At 45.4% G+C, this 15,328-nt stretch overlaps 1 protein-coding gene across 1 annotated transcript in view; it reads left to right on the top strand.

Annotated features, from left to right (window-relative positions):
- The window catches only part of LOC146823139 (uncharacterized), a gene marked incomplete at its 5' end in the record, with an annotated part of 688,665 nt that overhangs the window by 295,846 nt on the left and 377,491 nt on the right, over positions 1-15,328 (top strand). The window contains 2 exons of the mRNA XM_085606373.1: positions 7,791-7,845; positions 7,954-8,017. Of these exons, the coding sequence (XP_085462499.1) occupies positions 7,791-7,845; positions 7,954-8,017 (119 nt within the window). The remainder of the gene's footprint in view (positions 1-7,790; positions 7,846-7,953; positions 8,018-15,328) is intronic.

The following is a 15,328-nucleotide window of genomic DNA, read 5'->3' as shown; positions in this document are numbered from 1 at the left end:
CAATCATCTATGTGCAACATATTAAACAGGGCAATGTTACATGAACTAGAATATATTTTTTATACATAAATATAAAGGAATATATTATCATTTAAGTCATACATTGCCATTGTCAAGTAATTGGAAGTAACCAATATTATTCAATAAATCAATAAGGTCAAAGTTGTCAATGTTTTGTATCATACCTTAATTGGATTCCCCCTCATCCATTCATAATATGTATCTAACATATCTTATTCATTATTCCAAGGTCTCAATAGCGATACATATTCCCACCAAGTTCCTGATTTATTCAAAGAGACTCTGAAATATATGTAAACAAAGTACAATTAGTACAGAAAAACTATTCAAATTTGGTCATACAATTTAGGTATATTATGGCAAAACAGCAGGTCATTATTTCTTTCTATTATGCTATGTTCTAATTATCTTCCGATGTTTAACTATAGCCATGCGGTCTTGGAAAACCTTTCAGTTTCCAACACCAAAGAATATTATGCATCTGTGTTCCCTCTTCTTTCTTTATCAGTAGTATAGTACAAGAAATATATTCACATTATTTACTTTCACAGTTTCTAGCAAATGGAAAACAACCTTCTTTACTCTATGGCTCCTGTCTTTCCTGAATTGAAAAGTGTTATCAGCAGTCACCATTTTTTCTAACTTGCTAACTATATGGTTCTGATCCTTGCGGAAATGAACAAAATGGCTAGAAAATAATTGTCTCTCATTGAAAGATATGGACACCATCATAATGTGGTGTGCCTGATACATGTATTATGCTCCACCCCCTAATACTGTGTCTAGCAAATGATGGAATGTTGCAACACTATGGCTTACATTATCTTGCCTCAGCAACATCACATTATGTATTTGTTAAACTTGTATGAAATCAGTGGAAAACTCTTTATGATATATGCTTCCAAAGCCAGAGAATATGACCAGAAAGCTAATATTTCCCCTTGAAAACGAAGAACAACACCTTGGTATGGGGCGTCTGTATGTGGTCTGTATGTGTAACAAAGACAATTTATGTAGTAACTATATGTTATGAATTATCGTAATAGCCCATAACAATTACAGTATCAAAAGCAAATTCTAAAAAGTTGTACACTTTCTCTTCAGTGCTTAACATATGCCTGACTGATGTTAAGATATCCAAAATGCTTCTTTTTTTATTTAACATCTATCCCTTTTTATGTTCTCCTTAACGGGGAGATATGTCATCTATTTTAATTCTGTACAGCCTTGAGAAAGTGAATTTGAGTGACCCGCGTTCAATTGCTACCAGAATCCTTGATCCAGGGGGGACCACAACGTCCAGCCTGCTTTGCTCCTTTGCGGCGCGCGGCCACCAGCATCATCAAACAGCGCCAGGAGGCGTTTTAAAACCGATCACAGGCTCCCGCTGCGTGGGACCCGCATTCATTTGCTGCCAGAATCCTTGGTCCAGGTGGGACCATAACGTCCAGCTTGCTTTGCTCCTTTGCGGCGCCCGCCAGCATCATCAAACAGCACCAGGAGGCACTTTAAAACCGGTCACGGACTCCCGCAGCGCGGGACCCTCATTCAATTGCTGCCAGAAACATTGGTCCAGGAGGGACCACAACGTCCAGCCTGCTTTGCTCCTTTGCGGCACCTGGCCGTCAGCATCATCAAACAGCGCCAGGAGGTGCTTTAAAACTGGTCGCGGGCTCGCGCAGCACGGGACCCGCATTCAATTGCTGCCAGAATCCTTGGTCCAGGGGGGACCACAACGTCCAGCCGCATTTGCTCCTTTGCGGCGCCCGGCCGCCAGCATAATCAATTAGCACCAGAAAGCGCTTTAAAACTGGTTGCGGGCTCCTGCAGCGCAGGACCTGCATTCAATTGCGGCCAGAATCCTTGGTCCGAGGGGACCACAACGTCCAGCCTGCTTTGCTCCTTTGTGGCACCCAGCCGCCAGCATCATCAAACAGCACCAGGAGGCACTTTAAAACCGGTTGTGGGCTCCCGCAGCACGGGACCCGCATTCAATTGCTGCCGGAATCCTTGGTCCAGGGGGACCACAATGTCCAGCCTGCTTTGCTCCTTTGCAGCACCCGCCCGCCCGCCAGCATCATCAAACAGCGCCAGGAGGCTCGTCAGAGCCCGGAGGAGGCTGGGCTGGGCCTACTCTCTTAGTCCTGCAACACAGGCTACTTGCAAGCGGACTTGTGGGGTTATCCCTAGTTTAGATCACAAAGGTCCATATAAGGTAACGTTATTGCACTAGCTCTTGATTGCCAGCCACTTGAAGGCGTTGGTTCAATACAACATGGGGAAGTGAAAGCCCACTCCAGCCCAAAAAACTACCAATACCACTCTCGACGGCTTTCTGCAAAAGGTGGTGGGAGCTATTAATAAAGAGATTGAGCGCGCGGAACGTAGACTTTCCCTAGCTCCACCATCAGAACTACCGCCTGTTAACCGGCTATTATCTCCAAATTGTAACCCTCATATTGGTACAGTAGAAGGTATCTTGGAGGACAGGCCTCAAGTCCCTATTGTTCCCACTGTAATTGTGGGAGCAATAGTGAGACACGAGGGCCACAGGATGATGAAGAAAGCCCTTCCATAACATCTACGGAGCCTGCCAAATTGTCCGTGACAGGAGGAAAGAGGAAGCGAACAGAGAGAGCGGGGACTGCCTGTAAGGCGAACAATTAGTCGCTCAAATCTAAAAGATCCAAACAAATTCACATTGCAGGAAAAGTTGTTAAGTCATCTATTGAAGGGATAGATAACGGTGGGCAGGATGGACTTGATATCTTAACTGGAAAACTGGGTAACTTAATCCAGGAGGCTCTGGCACCAATTTTGATGAGACTAACCTTAGTACCAGTACCAGTAGAAGTAACTTCACCACATAACTCAATTGAGAGAGGCTTATCGGCAAGGGTATAGCCGAAGGGAATGGATGCAAACAGCAAGAGGTCATATCTAACAGGGCGGACCCTGGGAAGGTACCACTTATCTTTAGTGTTATCCCCACAAGCTGTGGCCATATACAAGAGACCACAAACGCTAGTGCACTGGTGGAGCTAACAGAGAATCCTGTTCCCCATGAAAACTCCCTCCCGCAGAGCCAACATCTGGGCCTGGGCGTCCTGTCCCCCAAAACTTCTAATTTAAAGGATGGGGGTAGAACCCCCTTTAGAGACATAAAGTCTCATAGTCGCTTACATGGTACCCCAGGCGGGAGTTGGATTGTTGACCGGTTACACCTGCCCCCAGAAAGTACCCTCTATACCTTGATTCTAACGAGGGTCCAGAGGTTATCCCCCAATCAAAAAGAAAGTTGCCATAGTCTTATAAATAAAGCGTGCTCTAAAAAAAAAAAACCTCATTTTAATTGGTTTGAGTATATTATTATGGCTAGGCGGGTGTGCTGGATTGGTGGCACTAAGAAAAGCATTGGAGGGGACTGTGTCGTGCTTAACTTTAGCGACGCAAAGTGTGTCTATGATGCACTAAACCAGTTGAAAGACTCACCCACCGAACAGATAAAGGCTCGACCTTTGGGTTTCTTCTACCCCCCAGTCAGATTTTACCCCCCAGCATGCAGCCAACTCGGCCCAGACATATCACTGATGCCCCTATGTGCCCCTCCTCATTTCACCCTAATAGGAATGAAGTACTCTCAGACCGAGATTGATTGACTAACTATACAATCTGGTGGGTATATAGATAACGACCTAAAAGGCCACCTATATGGTGATGTAGGGGGAGGCGGGACCAATGAGGCATATGGCAACATAAAGCCCCACAAAGACCATATTATAAATTCCGCTGGTCTCTCGGCAAAGGAGAACACGAATAACCCGACATTTTGTATGATGGATGCAAAAATAAGCCCTGAAAATAGGTGTCCAGGGGAGGGGTCGCTATAAACACTCGTGTCCAGTCCACTGGTCTCATTAGTTACATCACCGGACACAGATTTGGCCCACCCTATACCCCCAGTTAAGTTAATCTCTTGGAATATAGCAGGTATTCGTTCAAAACTAGCTGATGAGGTTTGGCTGGAATACATCAGGGGTTTCGATGTAATCTGCCTACAGGAGACGTGGGCTAAAGAAAGCATAGAGATGGATGTGAATACAGTAATGTTAGAGTTTGTGGTCTCTTGGACACAGATGATCAGCAGTTGGCGCATTTTATTCACACCTCGCAGGGAGAGGCACTGAATTCCATTATCATTGAGAATAATTTGGACAGTCTGACTGATAGTTTTTCAGTCCTGTGCCCTACCTTTGTTGGCTGGGGTAGGGAAAGTTCTATTGACTTTATGTTTATTTCCAGGGAGTGCTCCTCACTGGTGTGCAATTTTCATGTGGGCCCGGAAATAGCGAGTGACCACAACCCACTAATTGTTTCACTTAAAGTAATAGCTAGAACTACGGAGGGGATGGTCGCTTGACTGAGTATAATCGCAATAAAGGTGTTCGAGTAAATTGGGAAAAATAAATCCAATACTTTGTGAGGAGGAAATAGTTAGATCTAATTTCGACCTGATCATGGATGGTTGGGAGCAAGATTCTTCCTCATCCACGATCGTACAGAACTTTGAACGGCTCTGCATTAATGTAGATAAAATATTAACATGCCCAGCTAGGCCCCAGCAGCATCGCGAGAGCCGCTGGTTTAATGCAGAATGCTCTACAGCCCACAAGATCTTAGAAACCGCCCTCGAGACTTACCCCCGTAACAGAGAACAAATAAAATGCGTGAGACGCCTATATAAAACCACCATCAGTGAAAGGAGAGAGGAGCTGAAGCGAATAGCATGGGATGAACTGGAGAGAGCTATTGCTCTCAGATATAGCAAAAGCTTCTGGGCCATCATCAATCAACCCCAATTCACTGAGGAAGCAGGAAAAATTGAGTCATTGATCCTGGGTGATACTTGGGAACTACATTTTGCGCCTATCTTTAACCCAAATGGTAGGGAGCAGTCGATGCTTAATGAGGAGCTCCCGGCCGATATGGCGCAGGCAGTTGAGCTTAGTGCCTCACTTATGGTGACTGAGGTGGAGAAGGCACTCGCAAAGGGAATAAGTAGTAAAGCTCCAGGCCCGGTCGGTTGCATCGTATAGGGCAGGCGTATGGGGCTATCAAAGAAGTCGCTCGCTACAAGTAGTGGAGAACAAGTTCATAAAATGCCTGCTGATGATTCCAAGCAGCTCTGCCACCTCATTTTCTTATCGAGAAGTGGGGATGGAATACATAGAAGATCGTATCACCGCTGCCCCTTTGCTCTTGTGGGCCAAAATTTGGGTCTCAGAAGAGTTACAGTTTTCCAGGGAGATCATTGAAGACTGTATTAATTTGGATAAGTCTGTGAAGATCCCCTGGCTTTGGTTTGTGAGGGATAGGTTATCCGAGATTGGGTTGGGTGAGTACTTTGACACCCTATTGAGTATCCCCTCAAATGCAAAGGGTATAATCAGAGAGGAGTATAGGGTCTGGGCAAATTCTCTTCATTTACAATTGGAGGTACCTGGCCCTAGCTGCCCTTTCATACCCAAACAGCAATATTACCTATCCTTTACAACGAATAGCCAGATGTGTTTTCTTTTAACAAGATTCCGCCTCAGCACTTTGCACTTTTTGGTAGCATTCCTCAAACAATCTGGGTGGATGGACAACCTTATTGCTTGCCCATGCGACAATAGAACTCCCTGGAGCACCTTGCACTTTACTCTTTTTTGTGCACCTTATAAAGAACCAAGGAGTAGATTTTTGGTACCCTTACTATTGAATATTCGCCCATGTACATATATTGAGGGGTACAAATATCTGCAATTACTGATCAGTCTTGTTATTTGCACTGCTGTTTTAAATTTTATTAGAACAGCAATGGCCATTAGGAAACGTTATGAAGTGCAATAATTGGGCAGGGAGATGAAATGATCTGTATTCCTTGTTTTTATGTCAAATTGGTTAAAATTTTACGGCCATCATTACATCTATGTATAAGTATGATTTTAGCTTATAAAGGAACTTTTATTTTTTTAATATTTATTAGAAAAAATTGTATTTTAAGTTTGTATTGTTTGGTTGTCGATAATTTTGTGGCTGTGTGCCTGATAAAGTTAATTTGACTTGACTTGAATTTGAGTCGTGTAACATGCGTCATCTCTTATTTCAGGTTTGAATACAGTTATTGCATTGAAGAATCTGGCCTTTGAACAGTTGATAGAAATTGACAAATTTTAGCACTTTGCTGCAAAATGTGTGTTTGTTGTAGAGCACCCAACAATAGCGCCGACACATGATCCTTCCTCCAATATTGCTCTGAAGTTTAGAAATATGTTGAGGATACTTGTAAGATATAATTAATACCATACAAACCTGTTCTACTACTTGGATAGTCCCAACCACCACAAAGTTATTAACACTGATCTTGAAAATAGCCATGTCCTGTTTCACAAAAAAAGCATGACTGCTCTGTGCCTGAAGAGAGACATAGAGACTTTCACATGAGGAGGTAGCTGAATTAGAGGCACAGGGTCTGAGTCCCAAAGTTATACAAAACGCTGCACTGTCAAGAATTGCATCCTAAATTACATAACATATATTTTTAGGTATCCCTAGATAAGGCGAGATTCCATAGCCTTGGCCTGAGTACGTTTTATTATTGGCAACCATCCTTTGCAACAGGTTGAGCAAAATGGACCTACTTTTCTTGACAACTTTTGAGCAGGAAAAAGCAGTAGGGGAAAGGATGTGGCACAGCAACCAGAGCTGCCAACTATGGAGCTGGGAATCCAGGTTTGAGTCTCGGCGTCAGCGCAGCATCCTGTGATTCTGGGCAAATCACCTAATTTTCCCCGTGCCCATAGACAGCGCCTGGATACCCTCATGGGTGATAAACTGTGCTGTATACATCTACCAATGTTGACTTGGGAGATGAGAGAAAGGGCAACATTAAATGTAATCTCCAGGTCATAAACTGAAGTCAAATGTGCAGGATGGAAGCCATTGCCATAGGCCGCCATTTTGAAGACTGGATGAATATAGCACTTTACTCCGCGATGCATTACTTTGTGTGCTATTACAACGCGGTTGTTACAACGACCGCGTTGTTTGTACACGATGCATTTACATCGCAAGTCTTTACAACAACTTCCACTAGGGTGAGCGCTGGATTTAGGAATAGTATTATTTACTATTCCTACTCCAGTTTATGCAATAGTAGGGAAGGTGTTGGAATTCATTTCCAATACCTCAGCGCCCCCTAGTAGAATGCGTGGTAAAGACTTGCACTGTATATGCATCGCGTACTAACAACGCGGTCATTGTAACAACCGCGTTGTACAGGTATCGCGGTGTAATGACCGCATTGTAAAGGTTGTTTCCCCTTTCAGTCTAGTTTTAGGGATTTGGACCTTCAGCAAGTCAAAATCATTAATATAAGCACTGGGAAATGAACCAGAGACCATTTTCCATTTAGCCAGATAATAACGTAAGTGTAATCAGCATATGCAAAAATGAATATCAATAACATATTCATAGTGAATTTCATCCATTTCTGAAGTGCAGGTTCATACCACCTTTGAGCCGCTCAACCACAGAGGTCAGAAGCGATATCCATTTTACCAGCTTTAATTGCTACTTAATTACTGTTTACATCATTTGCTTACTTCCATAGAGTAGTTAGCGTCAAAACTAATGTAAAATATTTAATTAAGTGGTTAAGCACTTGCCTAATGAGTCATGATGGCTTGGAATTAAAATATGTAACATTTCTGTTTCTTTGTTATTAGGAGGATGTAAAGCCTGAAGAGGTTGCAGCTATGCCAAGCTTAGACAAGCCAGAAGGTAACTACTGATTAGTATCAGTCACAGAATACAATCATTGTGTCATTGCTTAATTGTGTAACATAACAGACATATGTCGACTATAAAAGTATATATTTAATCGAACAGCTCCAGATGTTGACGAGGAATACTGTCGTGCGGCCACACTTCCTTATGACGCAATTTGTGATGAGTAAGTACTTAAAAAACCTGTCTCAAATGTAAAGTTGTTCTAGGTATGGCATGTAATGTATATGGGGCTTGTCTAAGTGGGCTGGTATTTATCTCGCCAATTCTCATGCCACGGGCACCAGTAATCCTGGAGTTATTCCCTAAAATCAGAAAATGGAAAATAAAAATGCAGGAATCATTGTTTCGCCCCCAGTTCCTGTATGCTTCCCCCTGTTTCCATGCAAACTATATCTTCTAATCGCCTCTCTTGAGCAGGTAAAATATCTGAAAATCCAGAATGAGCAGTATTACCGTATTTCTTGTAATCCAGACGGAGCCGGGAATAGGGATTTCAAGTACTATGGAACGCTATATATAGGTTTTTATGTGCACACTGCAAAGGCCCTGATCGTGGAAGCGGTATTATGTTTCCTAAAAATGCAGCTAAGTCTGTTCCCACATTGAAGTCAGATGAAATAGTTCAGTGACTTCTCACCTGCCAATGACTGGAGGGTTCCTCAGTGACAATACCTGCACCCCTCATTCCACCATCAAGCCACCAACCGATGACACGCAGGTCCACCACAAGACGGCAAGCACAGGTGTAATAATGTTACCCCTATAATGGTGTCAGTGTTTGATGCAGTGCCTCCCGTTCCAAGGAACAACTACTTTAGAGGCAGAGAGCTGATAAACAGGCTGAGGATCATTGCCTTAGATATGTCAGAGCTTGAGGTAGGGGGGAGATTACGCTTTCCTCCACAAGTGATCCTGATCCGGGTTGCAGTAGGTGAACAAGTACTCAATACACCAACAGTGTGCTCCCATGCCACCAATGCTCATGTCAAGGTGCTACGTGCACTACACATTCTAGTGGCCGGCATCATTTTTTTTTTTTTTAAATATCTTTATTGTTCAGCTTGCAAGCGGTAAAATCACATGGCACCCCAACAGGAGGCTCAATATTCTAGCAACAATCGGTCCATCAAAAGATATCTATACAAGCCGTTTTTTCTATTGTAAAACTCAGCCCAACATGGACAACCCCCCCCAACTGCCACCCCCCCCACCGTCCTCCGGCACTTGGAATAGCATTGCAATAAGTCCTGATCAGTCCAGAGTAACATGCATCATAATGTCTAACAGTCCCTCCTCCTTCCATGTATAGTCCAGCACAGCATACGATATATTAACATAAGTCTGGCTTGCCCAATAGATACCCTGTGAGGGGAGCCCAGAAATCCTTGGGTCGAGATGCCTCCGGTAGTTCCTCTGCATTAGGGGCCAGCTGGTCCCTACAATACAAGAAGTCACGTATCCACTGTTTCACTGTTGGAACAGCTTTAGCCCCCCACCTCAGGGCAACCGCTCACTTACCAAACAACGTGGCGATGGAAACCAATCTCCTGTTACAAGGTTTAAGCTTGCAGACCCATCCCAACAGACACACAGCAGGCAAACACGCTACAGGTTCCATGACAACCTCCGCAAGTACTTGTGTAACCAGTACCCAAAACTCAGCAACACCGGCACAGTGCCAGGCCAGGTGTAGGAAATCAGCGTCACAACAGACACAACATGCACTCTCTCTTAGCCCAAAATGTTGTAACTGAAGTGGGGTATAATAGAGTTGATGAAGATATTTGAAATGTATTATTTGGAGATTACAATTTGCCGTCAGCCGACCTGTCTATTCACAACAAAACTTCCATTCATCCAATGTCAGAGAGGTACCCACTGCCGTCACCCACCTCATATATGAGGGGGACTCTGCTAGGTCAGTCTCCCGAAGAGAGACGTTATATAATTTGGTGATCAAGCCACTCCGCTCCTCCCCCGCAAGCACCGCCCGCAGAGTACGAGGTTCTACTGGGAATTCTGGGTAAATATCATGGATAGCTTGCCGCACTCGCACATATGTAAATCCCAGCATCAGGCCTGTGCCATGACAACCCTGCAAATCCGAAAGCACCCGAAACTGGGCATGAGGGTACAGATCTCCTAGGTGAGTAATCCCTACCTTGCTCAGCATCTGCAGGGCAGTTTGGTCCCGTGCAGCCGATATGTCTGGATGCGCTGCAAGCGGCAGCCCGGGGGCATATAGGTAATCCAGCCCTACCCTCTTGGCGAGCACACTTCACGCCCAGGCAGTACAATGCACCGGGCTGATTTTGCTCCGCGGTCCTCCCCCTCCACCCAACAGGGCTGCTGCAACCAGAGGAACCGGAAGAACCGAGTCCGCCTCAATTGCCATATGTGGTTGGAACATTTGTGGAAAGTACCAAAAATGTGCATATTGCGCTTGAGCACATAGATAATATAAACGGAAATCAGGGCCTCAAAACCACCCCGCTCAAACGGCAGTGTCAAAACCTTCCAACTGCACCGGGGCTTTCCACCCCCCCAAACAAACGCGTGCAGGACAGACTGCAAAGTATTAAAAAGTGCAAAATTCAATTGGATAGGTATATTTATAAACAGGTATAGCAATTTAGGCAGGAATGTCATTTTTATTATCGCAATGCGATCCGCAAGAGAAAGAGGTAGCTTAGCCCAACGTGCAGCTTGGTCAGTAATCTCATCGACGGTACGCCCATAATTAGCAGAGATGACCACTGCCGGGTCCCTATGCAGCCATATGCCCAAATACTTCACCGGGTCAGTTGACCATTGCAAGGGGAAGTCCATCTCAATCTCCTGAGTACCAGCTGTCAGGGGGAACACCGTGGATTTAGCCCAGTTAATGCCTAACCCGTAAAAGCGCTCAAACCGAAAATTTTCTCTCAGTAGCTCCGGCAGATATGTGGCAGGCTCACGCACATATAGCATCATATCGTCAGCATATAGTGACACCAGTAAGGGCTGCTGACGGAACCGCATCGCCACTTGGGTGTGTCGTTGCTGCAGTTTACAGCCAACGGCTCCAATGCCAGCGCAAATAGCATGGACCACAGTGGGCATCCCTGTCGCGTACCGTGTCTGATGGGAAATGCCTCAGAGATCCAGCCATTTACACAAACCCGTGCCACCGGTGCATCATATAAGAGATGGATCCATTTTAAGAAGAAGGGAGGCAAATCCATACTCAGGAAGACGGTAAACATGTACTCCACTGAAGGGAGTCAAACGCCTTCGCTGCATCAAGCAGCACAGCCACCGCCTGAAAATCCTGGTTGTAATAATGCAAAGTAGAAAAAATAGTACAGAGGTTGTGGGTCGTGGACCTGGAAGGCACAAAGCCCGACAGGTCCGGCAGGACCAAATTGGGGACCAGAGGCTGAAGCCTGGTGGCGATCATTTTTGCCAGAATTTTGGCATCTATATTGATAATAGAGAGGGGTCTATAGGAGTCACAGGCAGTCGCCGCTTTGTCAGGCTTTAAGTCTCTTGTAGGAAGGCCACTTAAATATTCCATCTATCCAGAGACGCTAATACAGTGTGGATTTTCTTCGGATTGTTGAGACCGCCCACTTTCCAGGTTATAACCCGGAACTCACTACCCATGGTACATATGAGCTAGCCCAACATTAGCAGTTCTTCCTGACTCATAAAATACAGTTGACAAGTGCCAACTCCCCAAAGCCCACACCCCCCACCCACTTTGGCTTCCCTAACTTGCCAAAGCCATCCCAGTTGAGACTCAGCAAATCCCAGAACCCCCAACAGAAAAACAACATAGTGTGGGGAACTCCCATATAGGGGGCGTCAGAGTGCTACTACCCTCCCACTTCGTAGGAGGTGGCTGATCAGGTCTAGTACCTGTGTTACGATCTAACAGTAAATCTTTAACTTCAAAGCATCCAATCTAAGATGCATATAACATACAAATATTCGCCCTGCCATAGATATGAGAGACAGTGAACAAGAGCTATATCACAGAGAATGAATCTCACCAATAGGAAGTGTCAACTAGCAAGCACAAACACAGCCCCTCCCCAACCTCATCAGTCTTCCTCTCCAGGAGCAGTCTCTGCCTCACACCTGTGTCTCTTCAATTGTTTCACATGCTCCATCGCCGCTTTAGGGGTCGAGAATATTTAGAAGTTTCCTTCAGATCCCACACGAAGGTGAGCGGGGCATGGCGTAAGGATTATTTTCGGATTTGAGGACCTTCTTAACAGCCCCAAACTCACGTCGGGCAGTCTGAACGGCGACAGTAAAGTCAGGAAAAAAGGACAACGTGTTCCCCTGGTGACTTATGCTGCCCTTCTCTCTAGCCAGCCACAGGATAATGTCCCGGTAGTTCAATAGCCGGGCTATTATGGGACGGGGTTGAGCTCCCGGGACAGGCCGTGCTGCCAAAGAGCGGTGAGCCCGCTCTACTACAAACATAGAGGACAAGTGCTCAGGGACAAATATTTCTTTAAGGAGAGTCTCAATGAAGTGCTCCATCCTTCCCGTATTTGTCGATTCGGGAAGGCCCGTTATTCGCACATTATTCCGCCTAGACCTGGCCTTCATTCTTGGCCTGAATGAGGGCTAAGATCTTTTCCATATTTAGGGTCTTAATGGCAACAGCGCTGAGCCCATCCTCCGTGTTAGAGACCCTCTGTTCCACCTCCCCCATTCTGGCATTGTGTTGTTCTAATTGCGAAGATATATGGTCCAGTCTATGATTTATAGCCAAACCAAAGGGGATGATGGGCGTAGTGTTGAACATTGCAAACACTCACCCCTAGTCAACTGACCTGGGTTTAATCCATCATCATTCTTTAGCAAACTCCGCCACCCCAGTTCAGACATGGCCATATGCAAATCAGTCTGACCCTGTGACTCATGGGAACAGTTCAGCCCGAACTGCCAAGCCATGTCTTCCCTGTACCAGAAACAAGCATCCTGGGACCAGTTTCGGGTTCATAACCCTCATCAGCCAGGCAATCTTGAATCCAGTGGCAAAGTGAGCAAGGGACCCATGTCTGGGCATACCATGCCAACTTAGGGCGAACAAAGCAAAACCAAAGGGGACGGAGTGTTGAACATTGCAAACACTCACCCCCAGTCAACTGATCTGGGTTTAATCCATCATCATTCTTTAGCTCACTCCGCCACCCCAGTTCAGGAAGGACCTGGCTTGGCAGTTTGGGCTGGACTATTCCAATGAGGCACAGGGTCAAGACTGATTTGCATATGGCTGGGTTCAAACTGGAACGGCACGGTGAGCAAACAAACGATGGATTTAGGCCCAGATCTCTGTACTGGGGTGAATGTATGACATTGTTCTGCATTCTGTCCATCAACTGTTGTTTTTGCATTTGTCATCCCGAGTGGGACAGGTATGCCCAGACGTGGGTCCCGTGCTCTCCATGCCACTGGAGTCAAGCTATCCTGGCTGATGAGGGCTGAAAGCCCGAAACCGGTCCTAGGATGCTTGTTTCCAGGCCAGGGTGGATCTGGCCTGGCAGTTTGGGCTGGACTATTCCCATTGGCGCAGGGTCAAGACTGATTTGCACATGGCTGCGTCCAAACTGGAATGGCATGGTTAGCAAAAAGAACGATGGATTTGGCCCAGATCTCTGTACTGGGGTGAATGTATGACATTGTTCTGCATTCTGTCCATCAATTGTTCTTTTTGCCTAGTCCACTTCCAGGCATAAAAGCTGCTACTGATATCTTGGAAAAGCATTCTTCACACGCCTCCTCTTATTCAATCTTTTTTCCTTGTTAACCCCCATGGTAACCTCTTCTCCCAATGCTTCCCCCTGTCAATGACATCCTGCTGCATGGCTGCATTCTCCACTCCAATGATGGTTTATGGTACAAAATATGCAGTTCACCATAGTGGTCAGCTAAAAAGGTGACCAGAGTGCCCGTCTACCAGGGCAGAATCTGCTCATGCCTGCAGCTGTTTGACCTTACGTTACGTAGGGCTTCTCATGCATCAGTCTAAGGCTGCCCACGGTACCAGACTGAACTGTATATTTGCTGAATATGAGGTGCTTACGGTCCATTAGTGTGGCTGCATATACGTTTCCTCTGGTTGTGACTACTCTCTGTGCCCAGACCCAGCCCGCTCATTGTGTAATTACTGGGGCAAATGAAGTGTCTGACCAGCGCCCCTGCACGAGGTTTAATTACTCATGGAGCCAAGTGGCAATACGTTTTTGCAGAATTTGGCTGTTCAGTGTGCTGGGACAGGACCTATTTACTGTGCCAGGGTTGGGACAATTCACAGCGCCATGGCTGGGGTTGCTTATGTTTCAGACTGGGGTTGCTCATGTTTCAAACTGTGGTTGCTCATGGGCCAGGTTGAAGTTTTTCAGTAGACTAGTCCGGGGCTGGTCACTGTGCGTGCCGTAAGGTACACACGTGCCACAGCTGCAGCTATTCACATGTTTGAGCAGGCTTGTTCATACCCCAGTCGGATCCTGCTCATATGCGTAGACTACAGTTTCCTATGTGAAAGACTGTGACTCCTCATATGCTAGACTGAAGGTTCTGGTCTTGTGCCAAATCGGCTTGTGCTCATGCAAAAGGATGGGCCTCAAACTGCGCAATTCTGTGGCTTCCAATGGGACAGGCTAGAGCTGTTCACGTGCCAGACTGACGCTGCTCCTTGCCAGATAGAAAATAAACGGGTTTGCCCAAATCACCCACCACTATCTGAGCTAAGAAACCACACATTATACAAAATGGCGGTATGGAGGAAAGGATATCTATTCACTAACCAAAGGGAACATCAAATTACCCTATAAATGGTACATTGCCCCATTTTAATTTCTCAAATATCAAAAAGCACACTCACCACTGTGACTTTCTTTGTTGGAAAAATTCTTAATTATTTTGATATGTAGACAAAAATCATTACACTAAACATAAACAATAACAAAAATAAGTTACACATAGATATACACATATATTAACATTTATCTGGTTACCTATACCCACATTCTTAGAGCCAGTGTTCGCACCCTCAATTAAGGCGAGACACTGTTTTTACACCTCCAAATACATTTACTGAATGTGCCTCAAAACACAATTCCAAGTCTTGATTTCAAGTGGATTCCTCCCATCAAAACTGTCGATGCGTTCCACGCTCTCTCCGATGTGGTCACCAGGCAGTTGTTATAAGTCATGTCTGGTTGCTTTCTCCACGTTCGGTCGCCACAGCATGCTCAGCCGAGCGTGTATATTCTATTTTTGTGGAACAAATTGATTGCAGTAACGTTTAGCAGAGTCCCCTATCAGATAGGAGACTGGACAACGCATTGTTGGAGTTATTTTACCCCCCAGTTGTAAGGATCACGCACAAGAGCCTGAAATCCCAGTAGAGGCACTGTTGTTTTCCTTTACCCTTGTCCTGATGAAGCCCAGAGGGAATGGGGGCTGAAACGCG

This window comes from Triturus cristatus, chromosome 5_2, assembly GCF_964204655.1.
Source record: "Triturus cristatus chromosome 5_2, aTriCri1.1, whole genome shotgun sequence".
Classification (NCBI taxonomy): domain Eukaryota; kingdom Metazoa; phylum Chordata; class Amphibia; order Caudata; family Salamandridae; genus Triturus; species Triturus cristatus.
This window is presented reverse-complemented; position numbering and strand designations above follow the sequence as displayed.